Source organism: Ascaphus truei, chromosome 3, assembly GCF_040206685.1.
Source record: "Ascaphus truei isolate aAscTru1 chromosome 3, aAscTru1.hap1, whole genome shotgun sequence".
In the NCBI taxonomy this organism is placed as follows: Eukaryota; Metazoa; Chordata; class Amphibia; order Anura; family Ascaphidae; genus Ascaphus; species Ascaphus truei.
In genome coordinates this window covers 325,717,187-325,730,849 of record NC_134485.1, presented here as the reverse complement: position 1 = coordinate 325,730,849, position 13,663 = coordinate 325,717,187, and the positions used below count along the sequence as shown (strand labels likewise).

Genomic DNA, 13,663 nt, shown 5'->3' with positions numbered 1-13,663 from the left:
CCGGAGCAGTGACTAAAGGTACCCCAAACCCTGGCCCTCTGGACCCTCCGGAACCGGAGATATGGATTCATAGATTTCAGCTTTTCACACTTAGACGTTTTCTTGAGCTGTTTCTGCCGCCGCCATCGGAACCTATGGCGCGACCCGCTCTATCGGTATGACCCTTCTCGGGGGTCCAGGATTCGGGGACCCGGTTGTGGTCGAGTGGGGGGAGGCCTAGGAACTAGGGGCAAAAAGAATTTTATTTCTAGGTGCTCTAGAACTGTTTATTCCCACGCCACTTAACGTTGAACTTGACTGCTAAGTGATCAAAGCTCTCTTTTAGAAAAAGTATCCGCTTTGCGGTTTTGCGGTTTGGACGGCAGCCAACTCGTTCCTGGAAAGCGCCGTCGAGGAATCTCCATTGAAGTCAATGGGCCCATTGACTTACAATGGGAAACCGCCGCTCCTCCTCTCGCACGCCACCTGCTGGTCTTCACAGGAAACAGGACCAAAACAGCAATTTCGCCATTGAAACGCATGGAGCTCCAATGGCGGCCTATGGGACCCTGCAAAATGGTGCCTGAAAAGGCGGGAAAATTACACAAAGGGCTATAATCATTAAATAGGTTGGTAAGGGAGTAAACCCTAAAAGGGTGCTTCAAATTGATGTTTGCTGAAGACCGTTATCACAGTCTTCAAGGGATCAGTGGTTATTTAGTAATTCATGATCAGTGTGAAGGTTCCCCCATTAAATGCATCAAATCGTATACAGTCATGTATAATGTAAAGCTCAGGCACATAGAGTAAACCGCTATAGGGAAAGAGAGACCTCTAACCTGACCGGAGTGCTTGTCCTATCCGGCGGTTCCTTCTCTGGCGGGTCACGTGTTTCCAGCGGGTCCTTGAGCAGGGAGTGCAGAGACTCACGGGGCTGTCTCAGCCTGTGCCTGTTGAGCTGTTCGTTCAGGGAAGAAGGAAACCTCACCACTGTTCTCTTTGGCGTGCATCCATCCCAGCAATGGAAAACCAGGTAAGTGAAGAGGAAGGGGGAGACATTGGAGCACTGCAGAGAATTGTTCTGTCATTTTAATTCAGGGCTTTTATGCCACATTAAAGTTTTTTTTTTTTTTGTTGCACGCCGCCGCCAGCCTGGTATTTTTTACTGCAGTGCTCCAATGTCTCCCCCTTCCTATAATCATTAAAGAACTATTAACCCTTGTACTCCCGGATGGATCCCAGTGTATGTGTGATGCAGACACCGATATAACCAGACATTACAATAAAACATGGGAACACGGGAATATACATTTACATGTCATAACAAGGGTTAAATCACATTGCTGGACCGCAGCCCAGTTAACCCCTTGTCTCCCTGGTGAGGTCAGGGGATGGCCAAATGGGGTGCAACCCCTTTAATACCGGGCTACCCCCTTTCTCCCTCTACAATAATCCCAGGCCAAGGCATTCCTGGCCAATAATGCCCTGGCTGGAAGAGTTGAAGGCCTTAGGCGAAGCCGAGGGTCTTTAACCCAGCCAGGGCATTATTGGCCAGTAATGCCCTGTTCTGAGGGGGCTATTACTATTATAGGCTAAATGTAGGCTTATTTTTTTACATTTTTCATAAGAAAGATAGACACTTTTGTAGTCATATTGATTTTTGTTCAGCATGATTGTCTACTCTCTTTTGCTTTTACTGCACGTATTTATTAAAATCTATATACACAAACACACTCTGCAGCCCTCCTCCTCCTCTACACCCACAAAACACACACTAGAGCCCTCCCCCACCCTCTACACTCACAAAACAGACACAGAAGACATACAGACACACACACACACACACACACAAAACACACACTTCAGCCCCCCTCTAAACCCACAAATACACACTCTGCAACTCTCCTCTACCTTCTACACTCACAAAACACACATAGAAGACACACACAAACACAACACACAGCAGGCCCCCCACCCTATACCCACAAACATACACTGCAGCCCCCTTGTAAACACACAAAACTGCAGACACACACACCAACAAAACACAATCTGCAGCCCTCCTCCACCCTCTACTGTACACCAGGGGAGCACAAACTTTTGCTGCTGTGCCCCCCTGCCTTTCCTCCTCTGGAGCTCACGCCCCCCCCTCCCCCCTTACCTTGTTGCGGCGTCAAATAATGCCACAGGGTCATGTGACTTCACGTCATGTGACGTCACGTCATGTGACCCGCAGCGACAATTCACTTGTGTCACGTCACATGACCCGGGGCGTCATTTGCCGCTGCGTTGCCATGGACACGAGTCCTGATGCCGGCAGAGTCAAGGTAAGTTTAGAGTTGCAAAGACCTCACGCAATTCCCCGGCATTTAATTTAAATGCCTTGGGGAAGAGTGCGGGGCCTCCGCAATGCTGCGCCCCCCCCCCTGGAAAAATATTGCGCCCCCCACTTTGCACACTACTGCTCTACATCCACTGAAGACACACACACTGCAGGCCCCTCTACAACCACAAAACACACTGCAGACAGATACACCCATACCCCACAACACAACAGACTGCTGCCCCCTCTACACCCACAAAACACACACCAGCAGCCCCCCCCTCTACACCCAGAAACACACTGCAACCCCCTGTAAACCTACACACTGCAGACACACACACACACAAACACCAACAAAACACTCTGCAACAAAGCAGTCTCTGCTGCCACCCTCTACACCCACAAAATACACACCAACAGAACACACACTGCAGACACACACACACCAATAAAACACTCTGCTGGCCCCCTTTACACCCACAAAACACACAGACACACAGGCGCACACCTTTCTCCTCAACTCTCTAGAGGCAGGGTGGGGGAGGAGTCAGTGCCCTGCTGCTGCCGTCTGTCCAATCACCTACCCCGACTGAGAGCTGCTCCCACTCTGTGTGGATGGGAACTGAAAGCTGATTGGCTTAAAAACTAATGCCCAGAATTTAACAGCTTTAGTCTATAATTATGCTTCACAATCTGCAGTTGTCTCCATACATTTGTCAGTATTCACTACTCCAATTTAGCACACATCATACTGACTTTCTTCTGTGTATTTAAGTAAATTAATAGGTACTAAAAGTACTTCCTTCAGTCAGGACTGGTCTAAGGGTTTTGGCAAATGTACAATGTTTGTGCACGCTGTGTTAGTTATAATTCCTAGTTGGGGTCTGACGGACCTTCTAGGGATTAGTAGTACGGTTATTTCCTAGCTACTTGCTGCTGGCAAGGAAAGGTTTGTCAGTGTGTCTGGCACCTTGGATTGTTTGTCGAGCGTGACCATTTGCTACATTGTGAAAATTATTATTATTATAGTTTATTTGTGAAGCACCAACATATTCGCAGCGTGGTACAATGGGGAACAGAGTGATGTATATTACATAAACAGTTACTTACAAGTGAGGACAGATATGCACAAACAGATACAAATAGGTGATGGGGCCCCTGCTCATGAGAGCTTATAGCAGAGGTGGGCAACCTATTTTTCAATGTAGCTATAGGTGTGGCGAATGAGAAGTGAAATCGCCACACCATGTAAAAATTGAGAAATTAGGTTGCTCAATCGAACATTTAAAACAACACACACTGTTCTTCTGCTTCACTCACCTCAGCACTATCACCTGCGGCTGCTTCCCTCAGAAGTGTATGTACAGAGCTCCCAGGCATTTGGTAAGGAATCAGCTTAATTCTTTCTTTATTTATTATATTTTGCTGTGGATCTGTGGGGGAGTATACTGTGAGTATACTGGGAGTTTTATAGAGGGTTTGGGGTGCATTTGCAGGCTTAAAAAACGTTTTTGGTTTTCACCCAGGGGCTGCAGTGATTTAACCCAGCATAGCTGCAGTTTAGCTGGCTGGAAAACTGCAGTCTCACCCCCTCTCTCCTCCCTCACTACTGGAGGTTTTTTACTGGTTGTTTAAACTTCCAATTTCACTCTTTTGTTTTTCTTAAGCCTGATTCCTTTTCTCACTTGCAATTGAGAGCTCTGTATCTTTTCTATAAAGACTTGTAAATTGTGGTGTTTGCTTATTGTAACAGAGAGAGAGAGTAACTAATAAGGGGAAAAAGATTTAAAGCTGCAGCAGGTTTTAAAAGCTGCTTTTTTTTCCCCTTGCAGAGAGATCTCTTCTTAAAGGGACAGTTTCTCTCAATACCTCTCTCAGTAAGCAATACCTTCCCCTGACTTAGAGGCTTATTTGTTATCATGCCTGGAAAGGGGAATAGGACTAGTGCAGCAACAGGGGCGACGCCCGGATACAGAACACCAAAAACTGTGGCCCCTAGGAGCAACACTCTTAGTCACAGCCCTAGGCCTGGTCCTTCCAGTGCCCTAGCCACGCCTCCCCCAGCACCTGTTAGCAGCGTAACCCCTGCAGTCCCAGTTCCAACATGGGCGCATGTGGCAGTTGCAGGCGTTGACCCCAGCAACAACAATGCTGGGGCCACGCCCTGTCTGAGCAGGAAGCTTGGGGTGAGGTGCCCAATGTCACCTGGCCTAAACATGGAGATTTATGTGAGGGCTGTGGCTGATGTGGTGGGTCCCTCTGCTGTGGTGGTGGCCAGCAAAATGTATGGGAGGGGCGTTTTCTTCCTCCGTACGCTGGCTGCCACTCACACCCTGGTGCAGAAAGGCATCAGTGTAGGGGGGAAATACATCCCTATAGAACCCATGGAGGGGTTAGGCACAAAGGTCATTCTTTCTAATGTGCCCCCCTTCATCCCAGATAGCCTCATGAAGCCATACCTGCAAGCCCTGGGAGACATTAAGTCACCCATAATAAAATTATCTTTGGGCTGCAGAGATAGGGCGCTGAGGCATGTACTCTCATTTAGGCGGCAGGTACAACTGCTGCTGCCAGGGAGCACTGAATCTGTGGAGGGTTTGTTTAGGGTGCCCTACGAGGGCATAGCATATACTGTGTTTTATGGCACGGAGGGGGTTAGATGTTATTTGTGCAAGGAGCTGGGGCACACTCGTAGGAGTTGCTTCAAAGGGAATAGAGGACCCATCCCAACTCCTGCACCCACCCCTCCCTCTGCCAAGACACCCGGTACCGCTGTGCCCACCACAGCTGGGCCCTCAAGGGCCCAGGCCCCTCCTGAGACCGCAGGAGATGTCGCTGTCCCATCCGGAACAGTGACTTCTGCACCTCTTCCTGGAGAGCGGAAGGAAGGAGAGGGGGTCGCCCTGGAGCGGCCAGCCTCTGTTAGCGCTGTCTCCCCCCAGGAGGAAACACCCTGTGCCGCTGCGCCCACCGCAGCGGAGCCCTCGGGGGCCCAGGCCCCCGCTGGGACCACAGGAGATGTCGCTGCCCCATCTCGGACAGTGACGTCTACACCTCTCCCCCAAAGAAAGAGAGAGAGGGAAAAGCCCTCGAAGGCCCAGGCCCCCTCTGGGACAGCAGAAGATGTCACTGCCCCATCTCAAACAGTGACATCTGAACCTCTCCCCAAAGAACAGAGGGAGAAGGAAAAGATCTTGAGGGCCCAGGTCCCCCCTGGGACCACAGAAGATGTCACTGTCGCAACTCAAACAGTGACATCTGAACCTCTCCTCCCAAAAAAGAGGGGGAAGAACAAAGTCACCCCACAACAGTCACCCTCTGTCGCTGTCCCCCCCCAAGAACCCCCTAACCCCATTGTAAGCACCGTACAGGGTGAAGGGGAGCGGGAGGAAACTCCTGCTATGGAGACAGTGGCACCCTCTCCTGGGAAATCAATCCCCAGGAAGAGCAAATCTAAAACCAATAAGAGGGTGATTGAGGAGGTTGAGGGTGAACCATATTACGTTTACCCTCTGAAGTCTCGGAAGCGGAAAGAAAAATCAGTTCCGCACAAGGTGGTCCTGTCCGGCCCACTGGTTGGGATTAACCAGTGTAAGCCGGATCCCACAAATGTACAGCCCCCCCCCCTCGAATTTCTGGAAGGAATGCAGCTGGAGGTACCCGACGCCTCTGGGGACGTTGGGGAGCCTCCCAACGCCCCTCTCAGTTGGAGAGCGTCCCCCGGAGAATTGTGCTTCGGTGAATTTGACATGCCGAATGCACCTATCTTCAGAGCCAGCCAAGATCCCCCTCCGGCTGTACCGCCTTCGGGTGACGCACATAGGGATAAAAAGCCCCAGTTTGCATCACCAGAGGAAGGAGATGGGTTAGGGCTGACCCCCGTGGATGAGGGTTTGGAGGGTGTTGTGGTGAGAACTTCCGATTACATCTGGGAGTTGTCTGACCTGAACCCTCTTGGTGCAGAGTTTTGGGCAGGCACTTTGTTGGGAGTGAACGCTGGGAAAGACCCTCCCTATGAAGCCCTTGCTAAGGAGTGCCCCCCCATGGTTGGTGAGAGCCCTCCCGCGGATGGTGGGTGCCCTCCCGCGGATGGTGGGGGCCCTCCCACGGATGGTGGGGGCCCTCCCGCGGATGGTGAGGCCCTCCCGCGGATGGTGAGGGCCCTCCCGCGGTTGGTGAGTGCCCTCCCGTGGGTGATGCGAACACCCGTGGCACGTGTGCTTCTGTGGCCCCCGAGGACTCTCGGAAGACCACTGCCTCTGCCATGTCGCCACCAGCTGCCCCTGAACATCCTGACTCGGGGATGGAGGTGGAGAGCACAGTGGACCCCCTCGTGGAAACACCGAGGAGGGGATCCAATCTAGGGCTGAGAGAGGCCCCCGCAGAGAAGGACGGGGGTCTTGAATTCTCCAGCCAAGAGGAGCCTGGGGAGTTGGGGCTCAGAGGGGAGTCCTCTGGCACCATGGAATCGGTGGACTCCTCGATCCCCATTATCCCTGCCCGGGAGCTAGATAGTTTCCTGGATGATACCCTCTGTAGACATGGACATACAAAGGTGCAGTTGGCCCTCGAGAGGTGGAAGGATGCTTCGGTCATTCTCCACTCTCTCAGAGTATATATCAAGGCTAACCACAAGGCCAAACTTTCCGGGACTATCGAACATGCTCGGGTCCTAAAGTTTAACAAAGTGTTGCGAGAGGACGTAAAGGCTTCTCGGGGTATAGTACCCTGAGCGCCTATGGGAAGCAAGACTCTTGATTACCAATGGCTTTGAGCATCGGTACGCTAAACGTAAATGGATGTAAGGACGGGTTTCGCAGGTTCCAGGTACTCTCCTTTTTAAAAAAGGGAAAGTATTCTGTGAGTTTCCTGCAGGAAACCCATACCACTCCAGAGGCTGAAGCCAGCTGGCATCTGGAGTGGCGAGGCAAGGTCTTTTTCAGCCACCTCACTTCGACATCTTGTGGGGTGGTGACCCTGTTCTCTGAATCCTTTCAACCTGAGCTGCTGCTTGCCAAAGCTGTTGTTCCAGGTCGCCTGTTGCATATCAGGGTCCGACACGAGGACTACACGTTTAATTTCCTGAACGTGTATGCTCCTGCCACCGGACCCCTGAGAAGGCAGTTCTTCGTCAGAATGTCTGAATACCTGGAGACAGTCGACGCGGACGAATACGTGGTGCTCGGGGGTGATTTTAACTGTACCCTCGAGGCTCATAAAGACCGGAATGGTCCGGAGCCACACCCGTGTTCTGCGTCGGCCTTGCGGGAGGTCATCACCCGCTACTCCTTGGTAGACGTCTGGCGAGAACAACATCCTGAGGCATCCACTGAGTTCACCCATGTTAGGGTGTTTATGGGTGAACGGATGTCCTGGTCCCGGATCGACAGGCTGTATATTTCCAGCCACAGCCTGTCACGAGCCCAGTCCAGTGCCATTAGGCTGGCGCCGTTTTCGGACCACAATTGTGCGTCCGTGATGGTGACGCTGCTACCTGCAGCACCCTCGGCCGCATATTGGCACTTCAACAATACGTTGTTGGAGGACAAGGGGTTTGCGACGACGGTCCGAGACTTTTGGATGGCCTGGAGAGATTGCAGGTCAGACTTTGCCACGTTAGAGCAGTGGTGGGACGTGGGCAAGGTTCATCTGCGCCTCGTGTGTCAGGAGTACACAAAAGGTGCCAGCGGGCGGCGCGATGCTGAGATCGAGGCCCTCAGGGAGGAGGTGCTCGATCTTGAGAAGCGGCTGTCTGTGGCAGGAGACCAATACCTGCAGAGTATGTACGTGGAGAGGAAGTGCGCTCTCCGGGACTTGGAAGATCGGAGAGCTCGGGGGGCGTATGTGCGATCCCGCATCAACTTCCTTCGAGAGATGGATCGAGGGTCGCGCCTCTTCTACGCGCTGGATAAAAAGAGGGGAAACCGAAGACATATCACATGCCTGTTGGCAGAGGACGGTACCCCTCTGACTGACCCGGAGAGCATCCGGGACAGAACCCGGAGATTCTATGTAGATCTTTTCTCTCCGGAGTCCATCCAGCCAGATAAATGCAGGGTCTTATGGGAGGGGCTTCCCACGGTCAGTGAGGATGGAAGGGAGCCGCTTGAGTTACCTTTGACTCTGGCCGAGCTCTCTGAAGCCCTCAGTCTCATGTCCCATGGAAAAGCGCCGGGGCTAGACGGGCTGACTGTGGAGTTCTTCCGGTTTTTCTGGGAGATGCTGGGACCTGATTTCAGTGAGGTCCTAGCCGAAGCCCTGGAGATCGGTGAGATGCCACTTTCGTGTCGGCGGGCAATACTGTCTTTGCTGCCGAAGAAGGGGGATCTCCGTCAGATCTCTAATTGGCGACCGGTCTCACTGCTCAGCACGGACTATAAGATCGTAGCCAAAGCGCTTTCGCTGAGGCTCAAGTCCGTGCTGGCAGAGGTGATTCACCCCGACCAGTCCTATACTGTCCCGGGCCGGAGCATTCATGACAACATTTTTCTGGTCTGGGACCTGATGCACTACGCGCAGAGGACTGGTCTATCACTCGCCTTCCTGTCCCTAGATCAGGAGAAGGCGTTTGACAGAGTGGATCACCGTTACCTTATGCAGACCCTGCGGGCGTTTGGCTTCGGCCCACAATTTGTGGGCTTCCTCCAGATGCTGTACGCCTCTGCAGAGTGTCTGGTGAAGATCAACTGGTCCCTGACGGCACCTTTTGTGTTTGGTCGGGGAGTACGTCAAGGGTGCCCCCTGTCTGGGCAACTGTACGCGCTGACCATTGAGCCCTTCCTCTGCCTACTGAGGAGGAGGCTCACCGGGCTGGTGCTGCGGGAGCCCGACATGCGAGTAGTCCTGTCGGCTTATGCCGATGACGTGCTCCTCGTGGCCCAGGACCTAGATGATCTAGAGCGGGCACAAGCGTGCCAAGAGGTCTACACCGCGGCCTCTTCTGCTCGGATCAACTGGTCCAAGTGCTCCGGCATATTGGTGGGTCCCTTACAGGTGGACTCTTTGCCCCCCACGTTTCGGAATGTCTCGTGGGAGAGCGATACTCTCAAGTATCTGGGAGTCTACCTGTCTGCTGCGGAGGACCCGGCCCCAGAAAACTTCAGTGATCTTGAAGAACGGGTCATTGCTCGTCTGGGGTCATGGGTGTATCTGTCGAGAATGCTTTCCCTTAGGGGAAGGACCCTGGTGATTAATCAGCTTGTGGCCAGTCAGCTTTGGCACCGGCTGATAGCCATGGGTCCAACCCCCGAATTTATCAACAAGATCCAGAGGAGGTTGATGGATTTCCTTTGGATGGGGAAGCATTGGGTCTCTGCGGGAGTTGCGTGTCTCCCTTTGGAGGAGGGTGGACAGGGAGTGGTGTGTGTCCGCTCCCAGTTACACACTTTCCGCCTCCAGTACCTGCAGAGATACCTATTCGCAGATCCGTCTCCGCAGTGGTGCCAGCTGGCGACCTTTTTCTTTTGCCAGCTGCACAATATGAGGTATGACCGGCAACTTTTTTTCATCAGGCCCGAGGGTTTAGGTAGAAACCTCTCGGTGCTGCCGGCATACTACCGGGACTTACTGAAGGCCTGGAAACTAGTCTCCGCGACCAGGAAGGAACAGGCGGTGGGGTTGATTTCCTCGCTGAGCCCCTGCTGTATAATCCGGCAGTGGGGGCTCGGATGTTGGATTCACCCTCTATTTGCTGCCGGCTAATCCTGGCGCAGGTGACCAGAGTCGGGGATCTCCTGGACTATGAGCGGCAGGACTGGGTAGGAGCAGAAGAGCTCGCGCCCCGTATGGGTCTGCTTACTGCCCGCGTCCCTCGTCGTTTGATCCAGGAGATTAAAGATGCCATCCACCCCGACTCACGCGCCTTCATCGAGGGGGTTTTGCAGACCGGAGAGCCTTGTCAACCTTTCAATCCTAGCTCTCCGGATCTTTGCGTGGAACCCAAACCACGGCAACCCCCTCGGGCTCCTCTTTCCCCCAACCTCAGCAGGTTGGGGGATATGTCCCCGGCATGTTTTCGCGGCATGCCGAGGAAAGTCCTGTATTCTCTGGTGCTCCATATAGTGCACTACCTCGCCCTTGTCACCCGCCCAGATACCATCTGGAGGCGGGTATTTTTTGGGAACGAGGGCGAGAGACCCCGGTGGAAAGAGCTCTATTCAGCTTTGGTTCCCCGTCCCGCCGGGGATTTGAGTTGGAGGGTCCTCCACGGTGCACTGAGCACAGGAGAGTATTTGGCACACTTCACAGACTCCCCCGCCGCCTGTTCTTTCTGTGGCGAGCGGGAGTCCGTATTTCACATTTATTTGAGTTGCGCCAGACTGCAGCCCCTCTTGTCCTTCTTGAGGAGCCTTCTCCTGCAGTTCTGGTTAAACTTCTCACCTCATCATTTTATTTTTGGGTGCCCAGTGTCCCGAGACAATAAGCCTAGGGATCTCCTAGTCAACCTGCTCCTGGCAGTGGCTAAGGTAGCCATTTACAAGACCAGGAAGCAGCGTTTGGAGAGGGGGGTCCCAACGAACATCGTGGCAGTGTTCCGGGCGCTGGTGCACTCCCGTATTCGGGCAGAGTTCACGTACGCCGAGTCCGCTGGTACGGTTTCGGAGTTTGCCTCCCAGTGGGCGTTAGGCGGGGTGCTCTGCTCGGTATCCCCCATCATGGGTTCTTCTGAGTTAACCCTTCTTTTTTAAGTGCACTTTTTACAGTGCACTTGTTGATTCCCTTATATATTTGTTTGACTGGTTTTTCTTTGTTCTACTTGGCAACAAGTAGAATTGCTGTTTAACTGAATTGGCCGGCTTCGCCGGCCAATCAGTATTGAACCAGATCAAAATAGGCTGGTTCACTTCGTTGACTCATTCAGAAAGCGGAAACCAGCACACGCCGTCAGGAAAAAGTTTATTTGGCAAACTCAAATTCGCCACTTTCATGGCCAATTCGCCACTTGTGGCGATTGGCGACAGGGTTGCCTGCCTCGGGCTTACAGTCTAAAGGGAATGAAAGACAATGTTACTGTGCTGGGTGAGCGGGTCTCCTGGTTTCCTCATACAGAATTCTGTCCCCTCTCATAGGTGAAAGATGATGACCGCCAGCACTCTTTGGGCTCTCTGTCCCTCCCGCTGGGCCGCCTCCTGTCTGCTGACCACCTGATATTAGACCAGTGGTTTCAGCTGGAGAAATCCGGATCCAGCAGCCGAATCTACATGAAACTCGTCATGCGGGTAACAGTGTTAACACCTCCCAACAGACACCTGCAGAGGATTGCCCCATTAAACACCTCTACTTTCCTCCGAATGAGAGCCCAGCAATGTTAAGCCCTCCTCAGCTTGAGATCTGCAGAGCATCGAACCATTTTGCCATGCAACAAACTTGCACCATTAAATACCAGCCCACGCCAGAGACCCACCCCATTAATCACTTCCCTTAATTGTGCAACACAGTTAATGAACCTTCTGACAAAGACTTCTAGAGCAGTGCACTACTAGTCTATCAGAGGCCATCCGAGCACCCCAGAATATGTTCCTCTCCCACCAGACGTGCAGGGCATTACACTATTGACACTTTAAACACCGAAATGTCTAAAGTTACCCAAAGCCCCTCAAGCATTTTGAGAGAGGGTTATCTGATCACTGTTATGGTGCTTTATCATGATTCCTCTCCCAGATGCCCCATGGCACTCTTTTGTGCCTGGAAGAAGGCAGTCAAAATGTTAACTTGCCTACATCTGGTACTAGCAAGACATCACTTTTCTGCCAAGGATCTGAGAGCTTTCCATTTTCCTATGACCCACTGTCACGGTAGCTTATGACAAGATATAATGAACACCAAATATCTGGGTTGAACTGAACGAGGCTTAGATATAATAAAATATATTTATTCCTTTAAAAAGGTGAACACAGCAATATAGTACAATTAACAGACAAGAAGGTAACACTTACTTAGGGTTGGGGGATGGAGAAGTATCAGCTAGCAATTCTCCAGCAATCCGGTGACATTCCAGGTGGAATCCGAAGCACAACTAAAAACTGTAGGGTTGACACAGTTTATATACCTGTGTAACCCTATTCTTAACATTGAATACAGACTATTGGTGAACAATTATCTGTATCCAATCCCTAACCTGGAGACACAGATTAACCCATGCCCCCCAGCTAATTAGCCCATGTGTACTGGGACTCTATGGGTAGCCCCATAATTAAATCAGGGGCGACGACAAGTCTATCAAATGAAGTATCTGCATTGTTTGTAGGTTTAGACATAACACTTATAAACCACTCCAGTTTGATGATTCTCCACCCTCAGGTAACAATTAGAGTGGCAGAGTCTGTTGATTAGTACTTGATCTGTTGATTAGTACTTAGTGTAAACAATCAGGCAGTTAACTTTTGATCACAGTGCTTAGGCTCAATCAGCCGGCTGCCCTTCATGACCTATTAGTATAGCAGATGGAGTCTGCATTTTCAGGGCAGATACAAAAAATACCATACATATACACTTTAATATCTACACATATTAATAAGTTCCATTCTGGTGGGCTCAGTGGGTCGACATTTGCCAGTTCTTAATGCCTACAGTGACTCCACATATTGGCCAAATATCAACTCTCTGCGACCTCCAGAACTGGAGATACAGAAATGCACTTTAAAACATCTTTAAAATACAGGATTATAATGAAACATGGGAACAGACATTTTCATGACATGACAAGGTGTAAACCACCTTCCTGGACCGCAGTCCAGTTATCCCCTTGCCTCCCTGGTGAGGTCAGGGGGTGGCCATATGGGGTGCAACCCCTTTAATACCGGGCCAACCCCCTCTTCCTCTACACCCACAGATTCTGTATCTGGACCCCACTTGCCCGAGTGGAACCCCGGATCCAGAGAGCCCCATGGTTGAGGAAACTACAGTCGGATCCAGTGTGGACATGCCACCCAAGCCCAAGAGAACCAGCCCTACTAAGAAGTTTGCTAGTGAGGTAACCCTGGAGATTTAATCACATGGATAATTTTGCAGGTAGTGGCATCCGTCCAGACGAAGGGACAGGTGAGGTCCCCCGAATTCTTGATGGTCCATTAAGAGATATCACTGCCTGCAAAAGAATCCATAACTAATACGCCCCTACCAACTACACTCCTGAAGAGTAACACCCATTATGGTTATGAACATTGTATTGTTGGGGGGGGGGAACATGCATGTTACAGTACATGGTCCGAAAAACCCCCATTGTTTTTATGTACAGTGTTTTTGTCACAATGTATAGGGCCAAAAGGACACCAAAACGAGTTGTGTCTGTACATTGTCCTAGTACCACAAAGTCTGTTTATCCATGCGCTTTTGATTTTAATTGTACTCTCGAAGTTCAAA

General features: G+C 51.4%; 1 protein-coding gene across 1 annotated transcript in view; it reads left to right on the top strand.

Moving 5' to 3' along the window:
• LOC142490744 (extended synaptotagmin-1-like) overlaps positions 1 to 13,663 on the top strand; it is a 40,453-nt gene that overhangs the window by 17,470 nt on the left and 9,320 nt on the right. Inside the window, exons 5-6 of the mRNA XM_075593161.1 lie at positions 11,371 to 11,520; positions 13,134 to 13,274. Coding sequence (XP_075449276.1) covers positions 11,371 to 11,520; positions 13,134 to 13,274 — 291 coding nt within the window. The remainder of the gene's footprint in view (positions 1 to 11,370; positions 11,521 to 13,133; positions 13,275 to 13,663) is intronic.